Source organism: Branchiostoma belcheri, unplaced genomic scaffold (assembly GCF_001625305.1).
Source record: "Branchiostoma belcheri isolate BF01 breed outbred unplaced genomic scaffold, Haploidv18h27 scaffold48, whole genome shotgun sequence".
NCBI classification, from domain to species: Eukaryota; Metazoa; Chordata; class Leptocardii; order Amphioxiformes; family Branchiostomatidae; genus Branchiostoma; species Branchiostoma belcheri.
Window position 1 is genome coordinate 1,911,929 of NW_017804109.1, and position 25,566 is coordinate 1,937,494.

Here is a 25,566-nt window from a genome sequence, read left to right on the forward strand (position 1 = left end):
GGGGGGGGGAGGCAACGAAGGAAATGAACACTCCTGTTGACGGCTTTGTTTTACTGCAACTAAGAATAGCGAATAGCTTACTATGTGGTATCACACTAGAAAAACAGTGGATGGGGAGGGGGGCATTTTTTGTTAGGAACATAGTTAGATAGTTATTTATTACCTGGATATCTAACCTTCATCGTGGGGTCGTACGGCGTAGCGGCAGCGTGCTCGACTCGGAACCAAGAGGTCCCGTGTTCGAGTCCTGACATGTCACAGATCTTGTGCCCTTCTGAAAGGGACTTTACACGACTTTCCTCACTTAACTCAAGTGAAAAGGAGTATTGTCCTGTCCTGTATTCGTACTCTGGGTTGGTGGCCGCATAAAATAATAAAATACGTTGCTTGTGAGTGACTGTGCTGTCACCATGTCTAGTCATGATCATGAAATGTTGTAATATAACAAAATAAAACTTCAACAACGTTCCCTGCTGGTTGTTTCACAGCAGCGTCCTACTCCGTACTTCACGTGGCGGGATGGACCAGCACTCCGGGCGGTACAGCACAGCCCTGGACGGTCACCGTGCCGTGGAATCAGGTACGTACAAAACACAGTCTTGACTTGCCACGTACTAGGACCACTTTTTGTGGGTGTAGTTCTTGTATTGCTTCTAGACCGCACTAAGTCTTATTTCTACACAATTTATCGACTAGATATTAGATATATTTGAATTATGCTTAATCTTCTATATTGATTGCCTATTCTGTGTATTTTTATACTTGTCATTGACTGTAAATTTTGATGTTGTATATATGTTTTTGTATGGGGGAGGGCAACTTGTAAAGGTTTGTATGCACCTGTTTTGCACTCCCTTTCACTTTGTGAAAAATCAATTATATAAACAAATAAACACACACTGCACTGAGAATGCAGCAACTGCTCGATCTCCAAGACAACACGGATTCTAACCCTAACCCTACACAAACTGCACACGCGAAATTTTAGTACAACAAGACTGGCACTGAAAACATACATTGCCATGGCGACGGTGGTTGCTGTTAGGGTTATTGTTTGCTTGGCACTGCCATCATTTCATGATTTTGAGGAAGACTTGGTACATGTACCTGTTAAGTCTAGACAGATACAGTACACTCCTCCCCTGAGTGTATAGTGAACGAGCCCCGGGGTCACAGAAAGTAGGGCCATCTGGGGCAGACAGGTCTTCAGGGTTCCAGGAATGTGGGCATAGACGTGGGTCAGAGAAATGCCTGTGGACATTCCGCATGCCTGTGGACAAAATGCCTGTACAATTCCTAGAATTCTTGCGAATTGCACACAATACTGTACCATTAGGCTCCTCCTTTAGACGTCGCCAAAAACTACCATCTTGAAGCAAATGCTATAGTGTAAGGGAACTATCTATTGTGGCTAATGGACACTGCTTGGAGATTAGCAACTCCTGTAACAGAGACAAAATCGTTCGAATTTTTGGGCATTGTTCTTTCGGTACTATGTACATGAAGCAAGGCAACCAGGCTAAAAATTAAAACAAAAACACCATGCACTTTGAAAAGTTATTTAAAAATTCAAAATCAAAGCTTCAAGGTTTGCCATCTGATTGATGCAATGTTATGTTATGTAATGCAATATAATAAGAAAACAGACTTTGACTTTGGAAGTAAATAATGGAAGAAATATGGATAGAAACAGCTCTTGATACAGGCCAAGTCCACCGATCCGAACACTATTTTAGAATGTTTAACTCCAGTCTGACTTTAATATCAATATTTTCCATAGTCGCTGCTGAACACCACCCTGCTATACCCAAACACTACCGGTAAGTCACCTTTACCAATGAGAATTAAAAATTACATTGTGAATTCACATACATGCATATGGTCACGTTTTTTTTCAACACGAGTAACAGTACACTCACTAAACTTTTAATCAAAATTCCGTTCGAAACTAACAAGTCACTCACGTCATATCCGGTACTGCTCGGCGCGAAATATAGCGGATTCCTAGCTATAGCTATAGCAGCTGTGCATTAACCATTGTTAGTGGTGAAAAACAAAGTTTAGACATGTGGAAGAGACATACACATATACGAAAGCAGCAGGAAAAGTGAAGTGCTGTTAGTAGTACTTTTATGTATACAAGAATTGGAGGGGCTGTATGTACCTGTTGTGACCAGAGGGGGGGGGTACATCTCAGTAACCGTTCTGACTTGTCCCGAAGCTGTAGATCCAGGTCTCCTGTACAGTGACCTCATCCGGGAGTTCCAGGTTAACATTCCTGCCACCTCCACGGTCGGAGACCTGGGTAAGAACTACGATTTCAATATTCAAACGGTCTTTTCAAAAGTGAAGTTCCGACATGCGTGTGATAGCAGACTTTGTTAGTAGACACATAGCAAAGAAGCTGGAAATATACTTTCGACAGATGGACTCTACAATTATTTTTTAATTGATGGAAAAGTGTTTTTTACGACATGTATTTTACCATGTGGTTTCCTTACCGTTGGGGTAAGTTACAGTTACATTAAGGTACAGTTAAAAAATAATAGAGTCCATCTGTCGAAAGTATATTTCCAGCTTCTTTGCTATGGGGTGTTTGTGCCGACTCTGTCTTTTGAGAGGCTCTGTGCAAGCAATACAATACATAGTGGTGACGCACTCAAGCAGTATGCTTATACTTTAGTTACATCACCACTTGGCATAAAATGAAAATTACAACACAAAACAATGCCACATGGTTAACGAACGCCCAGGTAACGACAAAACAGAGTTAAGCTATTACAAAATTAAGATACAGATACAGAACTATAAATCAGTAATTAAATCGCTGGGTTTCAGGAAGGTAAAGCTGTGTAATAGTGAGTATTTGAGAGTTAACTTTAGAAAAAAGTAAAGGTGATCCATCTTTTGATTCTTCCTTTGTTTTCTTCCCTTCCAGTGGTTGACATGGCAACGCTCCAGACCAGTAACGCCACGAACGTGACGTATGTGCTGATGTGCTGCGCGTATGACGTCTTCACCCTGGAGACGGACGGGCGCGTCATGGTGACGTCAGAGCTGGACTTCAACATACAGTAAGGGCGCTTCGCCGTCACGATGATGAGGCGTTGTTTTAAAGACCGAATGGCACCAAAAAAGTCTGTAAAATACATAACATATGCAAAAGTATACATATAATATAGTCACATGAAGTTGGTTTCAATTGTGATGACTGAGAAATTCAGTTTGTACAGCCTTCCAAAGGTGAATTGTTGGAAACTCTCTAGCAAGCTTCCCAATCGCCCTCCTTGGGCATCTCTAGTTGCATCTCTATGTTTTATGTTTGTATTTCTGTCGTTTTTCCTGGGCTGACATCACGGAGTGACATCAACGCAGGAAAAAATACAGAAATGCAAATTAAAAAGGTAGAGATGCGAATCTGCCAGGACTGGCTTGTGCTGACTTTCCCAAGGCTGGGCATTCAAATTTCGCATGTATCTGCGGAGGATGTCATTCATAAAATTTACTTGCTGTGGCCTTACATTAAACACTTTTAAAACCACCCTTTCCGTGCAACCGTTCCAGATACTCCATCCCGGTGGCCGAACTGGATTCCTTCGGCGCCATCTTGGCGGGTTACGTCATCCACGTGAACCTGACCAGTAACGTCACTCTCTACAAGGACCCGGATGGACTCTGCAACACGACCTCGTTCTACGTCACCATGGAGGAAAACTCGGACGGTGAATATTATTAGATTTTCTGAATCACGAAAGAATACAGAAAAAACACGTTGGAAAACCGTGTGGACTTTCTTGCAGCTTTTCTTGAACTTATCTTGATGACGTAAGGTTCTAGCCTCCATAGCATGCCAAAAACCGGGGGTTTTGGGGGGTCTTCAGGGTCTTTGGGAGCTTTTATGTGCTATTTTCTGATTGCATATAGACAACATAGCCGGCCTGGTTGAGTTACCCCTGATTTTAGAACTGGGCTAATCAGAAAACAGCCGAAAACTACCAAACCCCCAGTTCTGTAAGCCTGCTACGGATGCTAGTAAGGTTCCGACAACATGACAAGCAGCTAAAATTCAGGGCTGACATTAATGAATGACAGTACAGTCATACTACCAAAAGCCCAGATTTAATCTGTATCTGTATTGTATGCATTGCAAAGTTCATGGACAAACTAGTACACAAGATTGTGGCAGTGTGCCGCTATTGATGCATGTCTTCCACTGCTGTCTTAAATGCAGACGCACGGCGCGGTTCTAGTTGAGAATAGATAGAGAAGAAGGGTCAAAGAGCGCGCTTCTTGTTGTGGAAACAGTACAGAAGAAGGATCAAATAGCTTGTTTTATAAGACTTTCTTGATATGTATCTAAATGAGTGAAGCAAGTGCATGTGTAAGTTCATCTGGGTTTACTAGTAAACAAACGTCCGTGCCAGATGTGCATCCACTGGACTGGAAGTGCAGTCTTGAATCAGCATCAGCGGTTTTGTGAACAGGTGTAAGTCGGTGATCGCCTTGCAAAACATCCACCCAGTACAGAAAAAAAAATCTTATAGACAAGAAAAATCTTTCAAACTCGAAAAATTCTAATGAACAGGCACATTCTGCTATTAATAACCTCTAATAATGACCTCTGCTAAGTGAACCACACTGCAGTATGATTAAAATAAACCAGGCAACAGGCCAACTCGCGCATTCCTGCTGGTTATCCAGCTGTAGTACTACCTAAAACAAATGACATTCGCGATGTCATGACTTTGCGATGGAGCGGTCAACGCGAATGTTGGCTTCTTCGTCGTGTCCGAAGATGTAAGGAAGTCAGTCCCCTGCAGGCCTTCATGTGGCTGTGTAGCCCGATTCTTGACCCGCAGGTCCTCCGGCAGGACGGACATGTGAAAGTCGCTGCTGTTGTCGGCTGAGTGGCTGCAGCCTTTCGTCGCCTCCTCTTTTCATCTGCTACCTCTTTCCTGGCTTTTTCCCATTTCTCCGCTCCCTCTCTGGTCGCTGCTCTCCAGGCACTTCTGTCGGAGGCCACACTTTCCCATTCTTTTACTGGGATGCCAGCTGCATTGAGTTGGCGTGGGTCAACGCGAAAACCGTGAAAATAAAACCACCGCGAACATTACAAGATTTACAGTATCTGTTCTCTGCAGCGACTGCGGACCTGGGCAGCCTGGTGAACCAGACGTCCCCGCCGGTGCAGTTCTCCCTGGTGCCGGGAGGGGACGCTGCCAGGTTCTCCATCGACCCGTCCAGCGGCGTCCTGACCAACAACGCCTGGCTGGACCGGGAGGAGACGGACGCGCTCGTCTTCAGGGTCGCCTTGGCAACCAGGTGTGGTGTCTGGACATCTTCATTGAGATAAGTCAATAGTGGAGAGTATTGTAGGTACTGTCCAGAACCGTGCGTATCTAGTTCTATGCCTTGATAGTTTAGGTTTAGGCTAGGATCAGGCACAGTTCTGGATGGTCTCTGCTTATCCAAGAACGAAGATCAGTTGCCCCAGACACCGTTCTGGATACGCGTGGACCATCCTAGCCTGGGTGCCATCATATTTGTATGCCAGGGCTCCCATACTCCCCCCGGCATACAAATAGGATGGCATCCAGTCTAGGACCATGCCTAAAATGGTTGTAGATACCGATAGAAGCACGGTTCTGGATACCGTGGTGTAACGGGGGGGGGGTAGGTTTGCACTTTGTTCTTCCCCATTGAGATACGCTAGATGACATGTTTACAGACCAAAAGTCGACAAAAAATTATTCTCAAGTTAACTCCCTGCTACATGTACATGTATGTAAATGGCCTCCTACTAGTACTTACCAGCTCCAGGATGCCATTGCCAAGGGCATGAACCTAAACCTGATACTTATTCCTGTGCGGTATCGTCACCAACCCAGGTATGACGTCACCTTTGCCACGGTGACCGTGGCCGTGACCGACGTTAACGACAACCCGCCCGTCGTCGTGGAGAACTGGAGCAGCGAGTACATCCTGCAGTCCACCCCCATCAACTCCATAGTTGGTCTGGTCCGAGGGGAGGACCCGGATGTGGGAGAGAACGCGACCTTGACCTACACCATCGAACCGGAAGCTGGCGAGGACTTCTCCGAGCTGTTTTTCATCAACAACGTCACGGGCGTCATCACGGTCATCAGCAACTTCAAGTTCATCAGGGAACACATCCCCTTAAAGGTGATTGTAACTCACGACGACTCAGACATTTTACAGGGATTTGCTTCCAAAACGCATCTATGATTTAGATCCGGATTGCTAGTTTTAGTTAGCCTCTACCAGGCTTGGGGAGGCGGCTGGAAAGAGTAGAAATCGGCGGAATAGAGAGATAAGCATGCCAAGGGCGCGGCAAAATGTTCTCTCAACGGACAAACTCCCTTGGCATGCTTATCTCTCTATTCGGCCAATTTCTACTCTTTCCAGCCGCCTCCCCAAGCCTGGTAGAGGCTAGTTTTAGTATGTAGATTGCGGACATAATTTTAGATTTTAGACTTTTGTTACAGTGATGAAGTTCGCCAATTTCTACCCACAAGTTTTGAACGAAAGGTTTTTATAAAACTCGTCCCTGCTTCCCATCAGGTCAGAGTGGTGGATAACGGAGAGCCGCCCCGACATGTCAACACGATTGTGGAGCTGTCTCTACTGTCTAACGACGCTGTCGGAAACCTGACGAGATTCGAGGTCAGCGTCCTAGAGGACGTCGCGATCGGTTCGTATCTCTAGTCTTATTGCCTGATGTCTATCTCTTAGTCCTCTCCATATGCATATTGCCTATCTGTCAGTGAGCATGTATTTGGCACTGAACTGTTGTATCGTTTGTAGCTTTGACTGTGATGCATATTTTCTGTAGCATATTTTCGGTACCATCCTACCTCTACACTGGGTTTGCATAATCGCTCCGGGACTGTCCTCAGGCAGGGTTCTGGATACGCGTGGACTATCCAGAACCGTGCCCGAGCATGGTTTTTTATAAAACACGGTTCTGGATACGGCAATGATGTTGTCTGGATGATCCATGAAGTCGCCTGTGCCCCCAGGAACTGCCCTGTTAAACGCCACGGTTCCGGCGAGTGCGGGCGACGGGACCATCTCCTACACCTACACCATGCAGGACCCGTCCGGCATCAACCAGAAATACTTCCATGTCCACAACGAAACCGTCAGTAACGTCTTAAAATCAACTCTGTCCATGAGCTTTACGTCTGCTGAATTCATAAGTAGTCACAAAGACTTGTGGAATATGATGATCGTCTTGAGTTGTTTGTTTGTTTGTTTGTTTGTTTACGTATTTGTTGTTTCCGAAGGGTGAGGTCACACTGATCTCAGGGCTGGACCGGGAGACGGAACCTTCTCACGAGTTCTTTGTCGAACCCACCGCAGAGTCCGGCTGCGACAGGCAGGGTCTGGTACGTACGTGTCGTCTGTTGTTCAGAACCTCGCTTTATCCAGAACCAGGCACGGTTCTGGACAGTGCGCGAGCATCCAGAACCGTGCTTTATCCAGAACAGGCACGGTTCTGGACAGTCGTCGGGCATCCAGAACTGCACTTTATCCAGAACCAGGCACGGTTCTGGACAGTGCGCGAGCATCCAGAACCGTGCTTTATCCAGAACCAGGCACGGTTCTGGACAGTCCGCAGGCATCCATAACCGTGCTTTATCAAGAACCAGGCACGGTTCTGGACAGTGCGCGAGCATCCATAACCGTGCTTTATCAAGAACCAGGCACGATTCTGGATAGTCCGCGTGAATCCATAACCGTGCTTTTATCCAGAACCAGGTACGGTTCTGGACAGTGCGCGAGCATCCAGAATTGTGCTTTATCCAGAACCAGGCACGGTCCTGGACAGTCCGCAGGCATCCAGAACCGTGCTTTATCCAGAACCGTGCACGGGGAATATCTACGTTTTCGGACACGCGTGGGCTATCCAGAACCGTGGCTGGTCCTAACCCTAACTGATTAAGACATAGAACTAGATAGGGCACTGTTCTGGATACTTACTTCATGTTCGTCTCTTTGCATGCCACTTCTGCCATGGCTACTTTTGCGGTTGTTACAAAAACTCTTGATCATCCGGCTGCCATCTCGTCCGCATCTCTCTGTTCAATGCTGCAGTTCATTACTTTGCTGGCTTTGTTGTCTGCTCGTTCAGAGATCTTATGTTTCCTAACGGCTGTAGTTTTCGCCTCCTTCTCTTTTTCCGTCTAGTACCAGCCAAGGCAGCAGCGTCTCCTATATTCTCTTTTCAAATAGCATCATCATAGCTGGTGTTGGCTTACTGGAAGTAGAAGGAAATAGGAGGAAAATGATGCCTTTTTTTCATTTTCCCCATTTTTAAAATTTTTTTCGTTTGTTTCAGATCTTGGTGGTCATCATACTTGAAGACATCAACGATAACGACCCTGTGTTTGACCACGTGACGTTGCGCGGGACTGTGCGGGAGAATACGCCGATGGGGGAACTGGTCACGATTGTGAGTCTTTTCACTTTTTTTTATTCCAACATTTCATGACATTAGCGACGGCACACTCAAGTTATATCAACTTAGTTTATGCCGCCACAAACACAGAGTACAAATACATGACAGGACAACACTCATTTTCACTTGAGTTAAGTGAGGAAAGTCGGGTAAAGTGCTTTTCCCAATGGCACAAGATCTGTGGCATATGATCAGGACTCGAACTCGGGACCTCTTGGTTCCGAGTCGAGCACTCTGCCGCTACCGAAAGTCTGTACATGTGCCACAGATCCTAGCAGCTATCAGTAGCACCACAGGTCTTGAAGGTAATTTATACGTGTAAAATATCTCAGTAGATTTTATACGCTTGGAAATAAATCATAGTCTAGCACGTAAGAGTTTAGACCAATCGTCAGTAAAATGACACTTTTCCACCTTGACAATGCCACAGATCCCAGAACTGTCCGTTGCTGACCAGGATTTTGGCATCCACAGCAGCGTCGACATCCGCCTGACGGGAGAGGGCTCAGGTTTGTTCACAGTGAATTCCACAACCGGACAGATCTTCGTTAGCGGGAACTTGGACTACGAAACAGCGCAGAGCTACAGTCTGAAGGTGGAGGCCAGGGACATGGACGGCATGCCGGGCTACAGAAGCGCCACGGCGCGGTTAACCATCGAACTGCAGGATGAGAACGACAACCCACCGCAGTTCGGTCAGGACGACTTTCATTTCTCCATCCCTGAAAACTCCGCGGACAGCGCGCTTGTTGGAACAGTGTTAGCAACAGACCGAGATTCTGAACACAACAGTAAGCTATCAGCTCGTGAAGAAGTAATTGTTCACAACATAGTACTTCGAATGTACATGGATGAAGGGAAATGCTATGCCTGCAATGGCAGCCTGCAGTGTTCATCAACAGTGTCAAGTCCTGCTCCTAATGATCTGTTTAAAAGTCCTGAGACTAATGAGCTGTCGTTGCTGTAGTGGAAGAGTGTTCCACAGGTAAGGACCATTATAAGTACTGTAGACTGCTCCGGTATGCCGTGACTCTTGCTGGTGGACAGAAGAGTAGGTGAGGGTCGTCGTCCCCAAGACGCTTCAACTCTGACCGAGTAGTCCGTACACTTAATGTTGGAGAAGACTCCCACTTGAACAGAGATCCGATGTACATCGGAGCACTGCCACGAATTGCCTTAAAGACATTGACAAGAGTTGTGATTTCTGACCTTTTGACTCCTGTGATGTAGGTAAGGTGGATCACTTCATCGCGGACGGCGGTGACGGCTTGTTCCGACTGGACTTCTCGTCTGGACAGCTGGCGTTAGTCCGGGGCGATCTGCTGGACCGGGAGACTCAGGACCGGTACACTCTGACCGTCAGGGCACAGGTGAGCTGATGTACTCATGAAAGTTCATCTGTGTTGGTAGTTACATGTTTAAAGTTAAAACTTTTGGTCCAACACAAAAAATTCTCTCACCTAGAGCATTCGACCGCGACGGGGGCCGACATCGTCTACCAGATACCTTTGACCCAGTGTTGACGTCACACTTCAAAGAAGCCACGTGACAAGCTTCACTGGGTCAGTCTACTGAGGAAGACCAGAGTGACTGGTCAAAAGCTCTAGGTGAGAGAATTTTTTGTGTTGGACCAAAAGTTTTAACTTTAAACACACTGACTGTTGTATGCAGAACCGTGCTTTATCCAGAACCATGTTTAGGCACGGTCCTTGCTAGTACACGCTAATATATTAATTATGGTCAGGCACGGTTCTAGCCGCCCATGTGTGTCCAGAACCGTTCCTGGTGGCAAATCTACGTTCTTTGATACACGGAGACTATCCAGAACCGTGCCTGATCCTAACCCACACCCATTCAGGCATAGAACTAGCTATAGATAGGCATGGTTCTGGATACAGTACAGACCATTATTAAAGCACATTTTCATACCGTAGATAGGTTTCTGGATCTAGGTCTATATATAGAGATACTACTACTTATTTTCCTAACAAGTTCGACGCAATGTATGCGGCCATGTAGCGGCCATGTAAGGTAGACAATGGCGACGTTCCAAAAGCTGAGAGTGCACCTCATTGTTTCCCCAGGACCGGGGTTCCCCGTCCCTCTCCACCTTCACCAACGTCAACGTCACGGTCACTGACGTCAACGACAACGCCCCGTCCTTCGATGACGTCACGATACGTCACTTCCTCACCAGAGAGCCAATTAGCACCACGGAGAACCTGCCTGCCAGGACTCGCCTGTTCAGTCTAACCGTGACGGACCCTGATGCCGGCGTGAGCGGGTCGATGCACCTGCAGGTTTGTTTGTTTGTTTGCTTGCTTGCTAGTTTGTTTGCTTGTTTGTTCATTTGTTTCGCATAACCGGTAAACCGCCTTCAGGCGTAACACACCATTTTTGTGCATGTAAGTAGACGCTGCGTACGTAAGACCGGACTGTAAGGTTTGAACCACTCACTCCGGGAAGGACTTTTTAACGTAAATGGGGTGTGGTTCTCCCAAAACACGGACCTTCATCCGAGGGACGTCCCTAACCGAAGCTAGGTACTCATTTCTAGTGAGTGAAGTGGGGAAGAGTAAAGTGTAAAGTGCCTTTCCCAAGCTCGGTGACATGATAGTATTCCAACTCGGGACCTCTTGGTACTGAACCGAACACGCTACCGATTACGCCCCTACTTAACTCCAGGTCCACAACAATAGGTTCTCTGTAGTGATGCTGGACAGCTCCACCCAACACTGGGCCATCGTGAACGATCTTCCCCTAGACAGAGAGGAAAGGGACACGTACGAGCTCGGCATCACCGCTACAGACATGGGAACACCCGCGCTATCCAGCAGCGTCACCATCCTGCTGTCGGTCGGTAAGTAACCCAAACAGTTATAATTGTATCCAGAACCGTGTAGCCTCCATAGCATGCCAAAAACTGGGGATCTTCAGGGTCTTTGGGAGCTTTTATGTACTATTTTCTGATTGCATATAGACGGCCTGGTTGGACAAGTTTCAATCACACTTACGCACAGCAGAAGTTGTGTGTCTGCATCTCCTCTGCAATTAGGAATTTGCTACATTTTAAAACCTCTACTACACGAAGATACAGATACGTAGCTGTTAACCGAAAGTTGTGACGTCCGTCGATGTGTTCACCTGGTACGCACAGGTGACGTGAATGACGTGCCCCCGACGTTCCTGGAGCCTCCTGACGAAGTCACCTTGCTGGGCGGGTCTCGTCCGGGCACTCTGGTCGCCATATTTGCTGTGGAGGACCCTGACGCAAGCGGCGACATCGAGTACAGCATTGCCATGGATCGGGATCGGTTGTTTGACATCGGAAAGGAAGACGGCGTCGTCGTCTTAAAAAGAGCGTGAGTCTGTCTTTATTACAAAATCATGTATACTGTATATATAGAAGAGGAGATCCATTCCTCAAGCTAAACGACATCTCGCAGTCGTCCCTCAGTAAGACATCTGGAGCCGCATAGTTCCCGTTTAAAACCTTTATTCAGCCTGTCACACATTAGATCATGTATACTTACTTACCTTTCTATCCTCTCCATTCCTTACGAGACATAAGGTCATTACTTTTTCCTTCCATCTGGTCTGTTCCTGGCCAACTTTCGTGCTGATCGCCAGGGTAATCCTATGAACGCCAGGTCACCATTCACAGTTCAAAACTTCTCCTTCATTTGTATGTCTGCCTCTTTTTCTTTTCCCACGACGTTACATAACACGTTTCAATTCACTTATATTGTCCCTTTGTTTGTCATCGCGTCAGTTATAAGAGATCGAGAGCAGACATATGAATGTGATAGGTGAGGGCAATCAATGTTATTACATACCGAACGTAGCTGGGTACGAGTAAAGGGCCCTATTTTGAGCAAAAAGTTCAATATCATTTTGCTGTGTCAGATCTAAAGGCGATTTTAACATCGTTTCCAGCCTTCCTCACGCCACGGACACGAACTTAACCGTCGCGGTGACAGACGGGTCTCACGTCGCCGACACAACTCTGCAGGTTGTTTGTTTGTTTGTTTGTTTATTGGTTTATTTGTATCAACAATGGCATGACTGGCAGCCGTGACGTACAAGCCTGAATTTCGATGCTTGTCTACAACATAAATCATTAATAGTAGGGTCATTAATACAAGTTGCAATCACGTCTGAATCGACAGGTTAAACACTTTGGCTCAATGAATTTATATACCTTGTATAAGTCATGGTTATCAACAAAGAAGCACAGTCATCATGAGTTCCCAGGTTAGGGGGAAGTAACTTTCCGTCAAACTTGCGGTGCTGTTACATTTTTGTACTGTTTAGAAGAGACACCATGTAAGAGATTGGACTTTTTTTGTATCTATCAGCCCCAGTGTTGATAGGGTCTGTAAGTTGAGAAGTTCTCCTTCAGTACATACTTCAGTACATACATACATATTCAAGACAGTACATGCATGTATTCTTTCCATCAATCTTACGGTATGTAATAATTTTATTGCATTGTATGTAATCTGTATATATTAATGACCACAATTTGTTGACCCTGTGTAATTAAGACGTTTTTAAGAATTTATGTCACTTGTATGTACTTAACCACACTTTTTCCCCAGGGCAAGCCCTTAATAATAGCTTCAAGCTAGTTGGGCTGCCCTGGCTGTTTTGTACCAGCCGAACCAATAAATAAATAAATAAAGTTCTCCTTCGTCTGCCAGGTTCACGTGGAGGACGGCTCCTCCCTGTCCAGTCTGCAGTTTCACAGCGAACAGTACGACTTTAACATCGACGAAAACTCAGGTCCGGACACGGTCATCGGGACGGTGGATGTGTCGAGCGACCAGCCGGTCCGATACAGTCTGCAATCGGCAGGGACGGGCCAAAACTTTTCCATCGACAGCAGTACAGTAAGTCTTGGCTAACTGGCACTTGGAAAACTACTTAAATCTACTCTCTAAGCAGTATTTTGGCTTATTTGTGGCGTGTTTTTATTTTTTAATCGGGATTTTTTTTGCACTGGTAATTTTTTTACACTCCAACCCAAAAGAGATACCCGTGCAAAACAAAGTGCGATAAAAAAGACTACAAATACGCCAAAAATATGCCAAAACCCAAACCCCTAACTTAACACGAAAAAAAAAATTCGTGAAAACGATGACAGTTGAAGTCCAACTATTCGAAGAAACATTTTCTGTGCTGACTCGTTATTACCGCGAATTAAAAAATTGAAACACTTAATAAAGGGAATTTCATGCATATTTCACTGAAATGTATTCAAGTAGCCGAAGTCTGGACCAAGATAATTCTTGATTACGTTAGATTACTTGATCACCGTACCTCATTTTACTTTGGCTTTTCATTTTCAATTGAACTGTTTGTGTTTTTTTCTAGGGTATAATCAGAACACAGCTTCAGCTGGATAGGGAGGTTAAGGACAACCACTATATGATCGTCGCAGCGACTGAATCATCTGCTGGTCAGTTTTCATTTCCACGGAAAGCGTACGCAGTGGTAAGTGTTACTTACTGTGCAGTCTTGCTGCATGATAATGTTTAGGGTATAGAATTTTCTTCTTACACAACCAGTAAGGTTCTCACCTGCTTACATGAGGTGCACATGATAATGTTGTAAATCAGAACTTCGCACAGCACTTCATTCGATTTGATTTATTGAAATTGCAGCAGTGCAATACACGCGGAACAGAGGCAACTGTTGCTGGTGTTGTGTCCCGCACATAGAAACGAATACTGGACAGACAATACTCATTTTCACTTATAGAGTCTATATAGTGGGGAATACTCATTACAATAATTACTCAATACTCATTTTCACTTGAGTCTATATAGTGGGGAAAGTCGTGTAAAGTGCATTTCCCAAGGGCACAAGATCGGTGGCATGTCAGGACTCGAACCCGGGACCTCTTGGTTCCGAGTCGCACACGCTGCCGTTGCCGTTGCGCCACACGACCACAGTTCCTTTCGGATACTTATCGTCAGTGCCACACATAGCTTTTTGTTTGTTTAAAATAATGTAAAAAGACTTGAACTACAACTTTTATTTTAAATTTGCCCCCATTCTGCAGGTTTCAGTTCAAGTCCTGGACGTTAACGACAACCCTCCGCAGTTCGGCAGGGAGTCCTACGCTGCGGATGTTGCGGAAGATGCTCCCGCTGGTCTCATCATCCTCAATGTCTCAGCATCAGACCCTGACGCTGGGCAGAACGCCCACGTCGTCTTCAGTAAACTGAACGGTAACATAACATCGTTTGTTCAGTTTTCTCAGTGCTTCAAACATCATCATTATCCGTCGATGAAGGTTAGACATCCAGGTAATAAGATACGCCAAAAAGCAAACGGTCAGACGTTTCAGGTAGCATCTACAGTGACTCTTCTTCAGTGACTCTAAGAGACTGCAGGAGAAGTGTGGGTTTACGTGTGACCTAGTCTCGCGAGAACACGAGACTAGGTCGAGACTTGTGTGGATCTTCTGGCCTCGCCTCCCTCTAGTCTCGTGTTCTCGCGAGACTAGGTCACTCCGTGAACAAGATGTATAGTGGACATCGAAAATTTGGAGGTACGTAATTTACCTTACAAAAATACAGTCACTGATCGAAGAATTTCTACTAACTGTTAATTCTACGTGACTGATGATCCTCTTCAACAGAAGAGTAGTACTCACCTCCAGTATCCCGTGGCAGGGGATGGCAGGTTCGCGGTGGACCCTGGGACGGGAGCGGTTCGCGTGAACGGCAGTCTGGACCGGGAGGCGGCCGACTCTCATCTCATCGTGCTACAGGTAACGTCTCGTCTACAAGCAGATCCTGGGGTGGCAAAAAAAACACAGACAGTATCCACTGGCCAGAGAGGGTCCGATACGCCACCCATTTTGTCTTTTTGATTAGGTAACAGTTCATCATCATCATCATTCATCCTCTGTAGTAGAGGTGGAGCATACAAAGTTAGCTCGCCACAACTGTCTGTCATACATCACAGAGAAAAGTTCATGTCCCTCCAAGCCAGTTTTAGTTTCAATAAGTTTCTTAAGTGTTATGTTTGGGCGTCCAACTCTTCTCTTGCCGGTATCAGGGTTCCAGAGTAGAAGCCTACTGAACTGCACGTAACAGTTGCATGTTGATAACATTGTCCAGTGCGACTTTCTGCGATATTTGTTCAGGCCACAGACGGAGGAAATCTGTTTTCCACTGCCACCGTCACCATTCGGGTGGGGGACGTGAACGACAACGCCCCGACTTTCGCACGACAGTACTACAACATCAGCGTCCCGGAAAACAGCGACAACAAACTGGTAAAAAAATGTCAAAGCAGGACACGTTTAAACACTTGATGCCATGCAAGAACGAATGAATAGTAGACAAACTATGTGATTATGTTTCCAGACGTTTCAAGAAAGGGCAACTAACAGTAGATGATGATAGGTAGTATATAGTATTGTTGTAATATATAGACTCCTAGCACTTAGCATTAGAATATAGCGTTCCTGTATGCAATACTCATGTTTTTTTTTATCCTCTCGACCACATTTCGTCACATTTGTGCATTTAGCCCATCTGGGCAAGAACATGCAATAAAGATTCATATCACTAAGAACTGTGCTTATTTCAGTTCTTTTGTTTTCCTTCTGCGATTTTTGCCCCGTTTCTTTTTATTCTTCTTCTCCAAATACATAAGGTCAATGACCTGGGTCAGACGTCTGTCACCATGGTAACTAGTGCTGTAGCAGACACCCTGTGTTGTGTACAGAGCATGAACAAACAAACCTTTGCCACTATCCGTATTTATAGTCCACATTCCAGTCCGGCTGTAGGGTGAGGAGGTCAGCTCTACTTTTCAGTGTAGGCTTTAATGTTGACATGCTAACAGTAAGAACAACGTGTTTTTGCTATAGGTTCGTGAGTAATTTCACCAGGTTGGTAAGACACTGAATAAAGAGGCTCTTTTTACACAACCAAGTCTTTTATTCAGCCGACGTTTCGGTGACCGACTGTCACCTTCCTCAGGACAATTCTGACTTCCGCACGTTTGGGAACCCATTGTAGATGTAGATTTCCCTGTAATCCAATCACGCATTTGTGTAGATATGTAAATATTGTACAGTTGGGAATGCATCTGTAGCAGCGACACCTGTGCTGCAATGTAATGTGAACCAGTCAGAGTTGCCCTGAGGAAGGTGACAGACGGTCACCGAAACGTCGGCTGAATAAAAGACTTGGTTGTGTAAAAAGAATCTCTTTGTTCTAGGCTGTTTTTTTATAACTACATCTGTGCACTGTTTCTGTTGTCTCCGCCACAGGTCCTATCAGTTGTTGCTACGGATGACGACATCGGCACGAACGGCCAAGTACGGTACTCGCTGATTGGAGCAGACAACTTTACTATAGGAGGTAACCAAGTATTCAACTACCCTGCCAACTATACTATTCATGGCCTTACAGCATGAACCTAACCCTAACCCATTTAGGCATAGAACTAGATTAGGCTTAGCACGATTCTGGATAGTCACTGTTAACGTTTATCGAAGAAAGTAGTTGCACCAAGGCACCGTTCGACTTTCCTCACTTCGCTCAGGTGAAAATGAGTATTGCATTGTCCCCTGTGTTGGTGGCGACATTGATATAAGTTGACAAAACTTGACTGTGCCGTCACCACGTCTTGTAATTACATGTTGGAATGTATAAAAAAAATATCCCGCTACACCTTACTCGTCCTGCTTCCACGAAACTGTTTCAGAGCGGACTGGGGACATAGCGTCGACTTTCACGTTCGATCGCGAGTCGGTCTCCCGCTACAGCTTCACCGTCCTGGCCGAGGACAGAGGAAACCCTCCCCGCTCGTCATCAGCGGAGGTCACGGTCATGGTCACGGACGAGAACGACAACAAGCCGGTGTTCCTGGGCACGCCGTACCGCAAGAAGGTGCCCGAGGACACGTCGCTGTTGGACAGCGTGTTCACAGTCACGGCCACGGACGCAGACTCCGGGGAAAACGGAGCTGTGGAATACGGCGAGCAGCCAGGTTGGTGATGTCTAGCTGAAGAGTTGGTCGAAGATGAGTTGGTCATAGCCTCCGTAGCAGGCTTATAGAACTGGGGGGTTTGGTGGTCTTCGGCTGTTTTCTGATTAGCCCAGTTCTAAAAACGGGGGTAATTCAACCAGACCGGCTATGTTGTCTATATGCAATCAGAAAATAGCACATAAAAGCTTTTGGCATGCTATGGAGGCTAAGTTGGTCAAAAGTTCGTTCAGAAACAAATTTTCGCGGTCTCGCCAAATTTACAACAAACCCTTGGGCCTTCTTCAAGAAAACTAGCCCTAGTCAATAGTGCGTCCGGGGTTAATCAGAAGACCATCTGTAGACGTACAGAGGACCAACTGAGTATCATGTCTGAATCCTTAGATTTGTTTGTCCATTTTCCAGGCGGCGTCTGCGGGGGCCTGTTCTTCGTGAACGCCACCACGGGCGTCATGACGACCCGTCAGCCCCTCTTCAGCATCAACCAGACCGAGCGGGAGTACTGCGTTGCCGTGGTAACGGCTTACGACCGCGGACCGGACCGGAAGCACACGTCCGTCGAGGTAAGACTACTATCGGACTATTATTAAGTTCCTCTCCACTAACGCCGTGGCCTAAAAACAGTTCTATCAACTCTCATCACCATCATCATATTAAATCTAAAGCTGAATGAACCTCTAGAGTTTCTTTTCTTTTTCGACACAAATATTCTAAAGAAAAATCACATCGTCGATGCCGTTTCCCATCTAGATTGTCTGGTATGACCAATTGCAAAGAATATAAGATAATGTACTTCACTGCTGTGCCGTTACATCTGCATGCAGTACACATCCATCCCCTTTACTTACAGTTTGGTCTATCGCAAGTGATCTTCTATTTGCCGCGGCGGACTAACATTGCTTATCTGTTGTTGGCCAGGTTGTGTTCAACATCACGGACTCCAACCGGCACGATCCCGTGTTTGTGAAGAGTCGGCTGAGTGACCGCTTCAGCGAGGCGTGGAGCGTGGAGAGGCGGGAACTGTTCACGGTCACGGCCACGGACGCCGACCTGGGGGTCAACGGGGAAGTCGACTACAGCATCGTGGACGACTACGGTGGGCACATATAAAAAAATTAACGGCTCTCATTGGCCAATGTGCAGATGTTGTCACATCGGCGCACCAAATCCGTAGGGTGTTTTTGGCACCCAGACAATTAGCCGAAGAGGCTCTGTTGGCGTCACTCCACCGTACATGGTGGGGAAGTCGTGTAAAGTGCCGTTCCCGAGGGCACAATGTCGGGCCACGGTGGGTATCGAACCCGGGGCCTCTTGGTTCCGAGTCCAACGCTCTAACCGTTGGGCCACCGACGCCACATGCCACGACGCCACGGTGGGTATAGACTAGACCTTCGTCCTAAATCGGCTTCTTTGACTTCGGAGACTCATTTTTCCCATCTGATCTGAAATTTTGGTTTGATCTTCATTGAATGTGAAATTCTACATCCCTGTATTCCAGCATTCAGCTATTACAACGGTTAGCCTGCAATTCTTATGCGTAACGTCATACGTTGTACATAACGCGTTACATGTACTGTATATAGCTTATAAACTGTAAGATTTGTGATTTTTATGGTTCTCTGGCATCTTCAACAGCCGTTTGTTCCGATGAGGATTCTTTTAGTGTGAAGCAATGGAGACTTGCTTGTTGTTTTGTGTTTGAGTGCACTTGTAGTATGACACCGCACGGTTATGTTTTTACCAGGTCTCTTCACAGTGGATCAGGCCGGGAAGGTGTGGGCAAACCGCTCGCTGGACCGGGAGGAGCAGGACTTCTACAACCTGACCGTGGAGGCCACTGACCGCGCGGTCATCAACCCCAGAACCGCCACGGCCACTCTGGAAATCTGGATCGACGACGTGAACGACAACGCGCCCAAATTCGTCCGAGACAACGTCACAGCAGACGAAATTCGTCTCCTGCCGGTAGGCGTCGCTTTTCATGTTAAGAGGATTGGACTAAAATGAAATATGGCGCATTTGAGCCCTGGTACCGGCGTGGATGATTGCAGCGAACTGTCGGATGATTTCTTTACGTTCAAGGTCCGCCTTGATCAAACCAGCCCGCCTGGCGCTGCTATTGTCCGCCAGCTGAAGACAACTGCCGTTGGAGACTTGTGCCTCTAAATGAACGCGTGTTAATTGTGCCTTTCCCAAGGGCACAACACCGGGGATCAGGTTTGGACAAGCTCCTGGGATCGATCCCTGGGTCCTATGTTTTGTGAGCGCCGATTTTTATGTTTACCGAAGGAACACATATTGTTTTTTCTCAGTTTCCCCCTCTTCCTCTTCTTCTTCTTCTCCAAACGGTGACCTATGACCTGACCAATGACATGATTTGTTGACGTCTGTCACCATGGTGTTGGGTTACATAATGTTGCAATTTCACGGTCTGCTCTGCTCCTTTCACCATATAGTCTAGTAGTACATGTATCTGAATGTGTTTGAGTAAGAATTAACAAAGCAGACCATATCCGAAGGTAAACATTATGTACCATAATGCATTATGCAAAGATCGTTTGCTTTTAAATATGGCCCGTTTGGTGGTGGTAGCGACAAAAACGGACCATATATAAAAAGCAAACGATCTTCCACCATCAACTCTCTGCTTGGAGAGTAAACATTATGCATTTGCTTTGCAACTATTAATTATCCAGTTTAGCCTTTTTTTTTCAAATTTCAAGAATACCTCCGTGGGAACGCACGTGACCCGGCTGTTCTCTACCGACGCGGATGTCGGGACGAACGCCGTGCCGCTGTACCGGATCCAGGGCGTCGATGTTCTGGACGCGCGCCTCTCCACGCCCGACGGTCTCCTCACCATCAACAACCAAACCGGCGACGTCAACACGTCGTCTGCGCTAAACTTTACGGACGCCAAGGAGGATTACGTCATCAGTGTACGTCTACATTTTATATATGTATATATTCCAACATTTCATGACTAGACACGGTGACAGTACAATCAAGTGATGTGGAAAGAGTTTTAAGACTGTCAGACGTTTCAAGTAGCATCCACTACTTTCCGTCAGTGACTACCAGAATTGTATCTCTGGTAGCTCTCTTCTATACCTGCTTTAGTCACTGACGAAAAGTGGTGGCTGCTACAGTTTTCCAAATCTACCCAGTTGCTTGTCAATGAGTAACTATTTTCGTGTGAATCTTTTCTGACCTTTCAGGTCAGAGTGATTGTGGAAGACGCCCTGAACTCTGGCCTCAAAGACGTCCTGACGTTCCGCATCGTTGTTCCCTACATCAGCAGCAACAGGCACTCGCCGCAGTTCCCTCAAGGTACGGTATGCTGTATCCAGACCCGTGCTTTATCCAGAACCGTGCTTTATCCAGAACCGTGCTGTATCCAGGACCGAGCTTGATACAGAACCGTGCTGTATCCAGAACCGTGCTTTGTATCCAGAACCGAGCTGTATCCAGAACCGAGTTGTATCCAGAACCGAGCTGTATCCAGAACCGAGTTGTATCCAGAACCATGCTCTGGCGTATCCATGTCCACGCGTATCCTGAACCGTGTTTTGGTTTAGGGCAGATCTACGTTCTTGGATACGCGGAGACTATCCAGAACCATGCCTGACCCTAACATTTGGAAATAGTACTATATAGGCACGGCTCTGGATACATAGGGTTTGTCAAGCCTATGTCTTGAAAGGCGAAGATTAGAATAGATTCCACCCATATCAGGATGAACTTGAGCCATGCCTTCAAGTGACAGAGTTATCAACCAAGGAGTTATCAATCAAGAATCCATTCTTTCCTAGAACTATCGCAGAGTGAAACTCGCTGTCACCAAGTACAGTAGGGGCATTGTCATTGGATAGCTTTAAACAATGTCTAGAGTTAGATGTTCAAGGGTTAGGTGTAACAAGTCGGTCGGTGTAATGTAGCCAGCTGCTGCCGCGCCGCGTGCCTGCGAAGCTGGTGTGTTACGCCGAAGGGCGGTTATACCGGCTATACAGATACAGAATCTGACCAGTGTGTTACGCCGAAGGGCGGTTATACCGGCTATACAGATACAGAAGCTGGTGTGTTACGCCGAAGGGCGGTTATACGTATACCTGCTATACAGATACAGATGAAGATTTTGTATTGCATGGGTTTGTTTCTCGCTCTCTCTGTAGTAAGCTACACGGTGAATCGGACCCGGGAGAATCTGATGGGGGGTTCGGAACCTTTCATTCATTTGATCACCGTCTCGGCTGAGGACGCCGACAGTGGAACAGACGGAGAGGTGGAGTACAGCATCAAGAACCATGACGACACATGGGTACGTAGTCTTCATCTGTAGACTTAATTTTCATATGTGTGTATCTGGGCAACGTAAGGATGCCTGTTCTTGTTCATGCGTAGACGTGCCCTGGCCATGTCTAACGTCGGTGTTTAACTTCTACCACGACGCACGTGCTTTAACATTTCTGTTTTCCCTCCAGTTCGACTTGCTTGGCGACCTGTGGATAGGGGAAGGAAGAGTCTTCCTAGAGGTGAACCCGAATGGCACCGTGCTGACGGGAGTGGACGCCTACCTGCACCGCCTCGTCATCCAGGCAGAGGACAAGGGACACCCGGCACGGAGGGGGTGAGGGCTCTATCTGTGTCGATAGGCGAGTCTTGTATCCAGAAGCGCGATTTTGTAACAGATGTTTAGTCAAGAAGCATAGTTATTACATTCTGACCCGATGTGTGTTGTATCCACAACCGAGCTTCATCCAGAATTCTGGATAGTCCGCGCGTATCCAGAACCGCGCTTTATCCAAACACATGCTCAGGCACAGTTCAGAAACGCATTTTACCCACACCCATGCTCAGGCACAGTTTTCGATAACCAACGCCTATCCAGAACCAACCAAGCTTTATCCAGAATTATGCCCAGGCACGGTTCTGGATAGCCCACAACTATCCAGAACCAAGCCTAGGGCAAATCTGCGTTCTTGAACACGCGGAGACTATCCAGAACCGTACCTGATCCCAACTCTGACTTATCCGGGCATGTAGAACTAAGTCACGGTTCTGGATACAATAGTAATACAGAATGAATATACTTAAATCGCAATAAGCCCACAATTATGTAACAAATGTTAAGTCAACCGAAGAAGCATGTATTCTGACCCGAACTATGATACGTTTGCCCACAATTACGTCTGTACGAATATCTTTTCTCCAGGACTGCCGACGTTCTGCTGCACATCCTGCCTGTGGCGACTCCCTCGTCACCTCCTACAAGTAAGTTTACAGTGGAAACTGTCGCAATTTACTACGATACATTCATGTCGGAAAAACTGCTACAATCACTACGATACATCCATACCAGAAACTCTGCTACAATCACCACGATGCACTCAGGAATACAGTGCATACATAAACGCCCGCAGATTCAAAATGTATCAAAGTGACGTGTAAAAAAATATATGTTCTAAATGGCAATACTGTCATAATGTATTATATCGTGACGTCGTCCTGTCTTGCACTCCCTCTACGGTCGACACTGTTGAAAGGCGAATAAAACACTTGGTTGTGTTTAAAAATAGTCTCTTTCCTCAGTGTCTTATCAACCTGATGAAACTATTCTCGGACTGTTTAAAGGTGTAAACAGAAAATGTTTGACTCACTTTTCAGCTGCTGTCCCGGACTGTTCGCCTGTCTATTCCTCCGGAGAGGTGATCGCGATCAGCTGTGTAGCAGCAGTGGCAATCATGCTCACCGTCGCCACCTCCATCCTCTAGTACGTTTTACTGTTTGCTATGTTCAATCAATCAAATGGTATTTTTTTGTTCATAAAGACAAGGACCTTGCAGCCAACGGCTGAATCACGTCCTGATGTACAACGATATTCATTTGCACAAACATTAACACAAATATCTAGATCAATATAATATACTTACCGTCGCCACCTCCATTGTCTAGTAAGTTTTACTGTTCGCTATGTTCAATCAATCAAATGGTATTTTATTTTATTTTATTTTTATTTTTTTTTTAAATCTTTCTTTATTGAATTTTCCAAAATAAATTAACGGTTACAGAATATGGCATGGCATTGTGCAAAAAGGAATACATGGTGAACCACAAAAACAAAACGTAAGATCCAGGTACAATAGTGTAGTGCAAATTTTACAGATACACCCTGTTGCCCATAATTACATGGTTTAAAATTACACATGGGATTTTTTTAAAACTCTTTTAAATATTTATTTAACAACATTTTATCTATTCTGAAAAAATTGTATTTAATTTTCCCCATTTCCCCCTATGTTTTAATAGTTTGTGTTGCCTATACGCAATGTTTAATTCTAGTCTATAAAAGTAAGAAACATAAGATATAAATGCAGATAAACTTAAGGAATACTTACGATTTTTAAAAATAAACATTTTACCTAGGAGTACTATAACATTGGAAAGAACCGGGCATCGATCAGTCAGGTTACCAAAAATTGTATTGATTGCGTTGATTTGTAAATGAGTACCAGTGATGTTGAAGAACCATTTGTCCACCTGACTCCAAAAATCTGCAGATATTCGACAATTCCAAAATAGGTGGACGACTGATTCTTCTTCTTCTTTACATAGACTGCAAATTGGTGAGTCTATTAACCCCCATAAAATAATGTTTTATTACAAGTTAAAAATTTAAACAGCAGTTTGTATTGAAACATACGAGTGTTTGAGTCAATAGAAAGTTTATACGGCAAACTATACACTTTGTGCCAAGGTAAAGGGGTATCGAAATATTCCTCCCACGAAAATTTAATTTTATCAGACGAGTCCCATAAACTGGCTTCGTTCATAAAAAATGAATACAGATCTTTATTAATATTTCCCTTACGTAGCCAGCTTATGTTTCTGCAGACTGGAAGACAAACACCCAGGTTTGGAGATGTCTGTTTTAACGTGGTTTTCCAACAAGAAGGAATTGCAGAAATAAGTTGATTGTACTTAAATTCGGTACAGGCTTCCCCAAATTTTTGAGTCAGATCATCAAATGATAAAAACCTATTTTGTAAGTCTAGAATGTCATTTACAAACACTACTCCTCTACTAAACATTACCTGAGAAAAGAATGGTTTTCCATCGATTGTAATATTTGAATTTAAACACAGAAGTTGTTGTTTTATTTCTACTGCTCCCTCTGGCGGCCGGAGCTGGAACTTTAACCACGCCTGTATTACATGCATGAAAAAGGACTAAGAGGTGACTTTTTCCCCATTAAAGAGTTAAAATCCACATACTTTAGTTGGGAAAAAGGAAATACATTCGTACGAAAAATAGAACTAGATAAAAATATTAATTTAGAGCAAAACCATTTTTTATTTAGATACAATTTTGGCAGCCAAGAACCTTTAAGTGTCAAATCCACAGCCTGCAAATTCCTAAGTTTTAGCCCCCCCTGTTCATAAGTAGCATACAATGTTTTCCTTTTCACCCGCTCCGGTCCCTCCCCCCATAGAAATTTAAATATCTTTTTTTCATATAAGTCAAAAAACGTAGAGAGGGGGAGACGGGAGAGAAGTTAGTAAATAGATAAATTGAGGGACAATTAATGTATTGATTAAAACGATTTTACCCATAAGAGTTAATGACTTAGATTTCCACGGCATTAATATCTTGTCTATTCTAGCCAATTTCTTGTCAAAGTTATAATCCACTATATTAGATAAAAGTTCTGGGATGTGAATTCCTAGAATATTAACAGGGCCATCCGTCCATTGTATTTGTAAGGGGCAAGGTAAGTAAAAGTTTGTTCTTTTTAGAGTACCAATTCTTAATATTTTACATTTATCAAAATGTGGGCATAGTCCTGATAATAAGGAAAAATTTTCTAGATCCGTAACTAAAGCGTATAAAGAGCCGAGTTCGGGAGCAAGTGGAAAATTCGAGTCGTCGGCATATTGCGAAATTTTAGATTCAATTCCAAAAGTATCTAAACCTTTTATTTCGATATTGCTACGAATTTTAATAGCGAGTATTTCTACCCCCAAAATAAAAAGATATGGAGAGAGGGGACATCCTTGTCGGACCCCACGGGA

At 45.2% G+C, this 25,566-nt stretch overlaps 1 protein-coding gene across 1 annotated transcript in view; it reads left to right on the forward strand.

Moving 5' to 3' along the window:
• Nucleotides 1–25,566, forward strand: part of LOC109479338 (cadherin-23-like) — a 35,946-nt gene that overhangs the window by 4,270 nt on the left and 6,110 nt on the right. Inside the window, exons 2-34 of the mRNA XM_019781289.1 lie at nt 489–580; nt 1,781–1,820; nt 2,222–2,305; nt 2,939–3,074; nt 3,565–3,722; nt 5,142–5,322; nt 5,889–6,183; nt 6,583–6,712; nt 7,041–7,162; nt 7,308–7,409; nt 8,363–8,476; nt 8,913–9,273; nt 9,713–9,852; nt 10,567–10,782; nt 11,168–11,342; nt 11,640–11,844; nt 12,419–12,494; nt 13,186–13,374; nt 13,859–13,978; nt 14,550–14,718; nt 15,166–15,263; nt 15,642–15,773; nt 16,779–16,869; nt 17,216–17,500; nt 17,903–18,060; nt 18,416–18,596; nt 19,230–19,462; nt 20,221–20,436; nt 20,716–20,827; nt 21,670–21,815; nt 21,979–22,124; nt 22,710–22,768; nt 23,162–23,267. Coding sequence (XP_019636848.1) covers nt 489–580; nt 1,781–1,820; nt 2,222–2,305; nt 2,939–3,074; nt 3,565–3,722; nt 5,142–5,322; nt 5,889–6,183; nt 6,583–6,712; nt 7,041–7,162; nt 7,308–7,409; nt 8,363–8,476; nt 8,913–9,273; nt 9,713–9,852; nt 10,567–10,782; nt 11,168–11,342; nt 11,640–11,844; nt 12,419–12,494; nt 13,186–13,374; nt 13,859–13,978; nt 14,550–14,718; nt 15,166–15,263; nt 15,642–15,773; nt 16,779–16,869; nt 17,216–17,500; nt 17,903–18,060; nt 18,416–18,596; nt 19,230–19,462; nt 20,221–20,436; nt 20,716–20,827; nt 21,670–21,815; nt 21,979–22,124; nt 22,710–22,768; nt 23,162–23,267 — 5,068 coding nt within the window. The remainder of the gene's footprint in view (nt 1–488; nt 581–1,780; nt 1,821–2,221; nt 2,306–2,938; nt 3,075–3,564; nt 3,723–5,141; nt 5,323–5,888; nt 6,184–6,582; nt 6,713–7,040; nt 7,163–7,307; nt 7,410–8,362; nt 8,477–8,912; nt 9,274–9,712; nt 9,853–10,566; nt 10,783–11,167; nt 11,343–11,639; nt 11,845–12,418; nt 12,495–13,185; nt 13,375–13,858; nt 13,979–14,549; nt 14,719–15,165; nt 15,264–15,641; nt 15,774–16,778; nt 16,870–17,215; nt 17,501–17,902; nt 18,061–18,415; nt 18,597–19,229; nt 19,463–20,220; nt 20,437–20,715; nt 20,828–21,669; nt 21,816–21,978; nt 22,125–22,709; nt 22,769–23,161; nt 23,268–25,566) is intronic.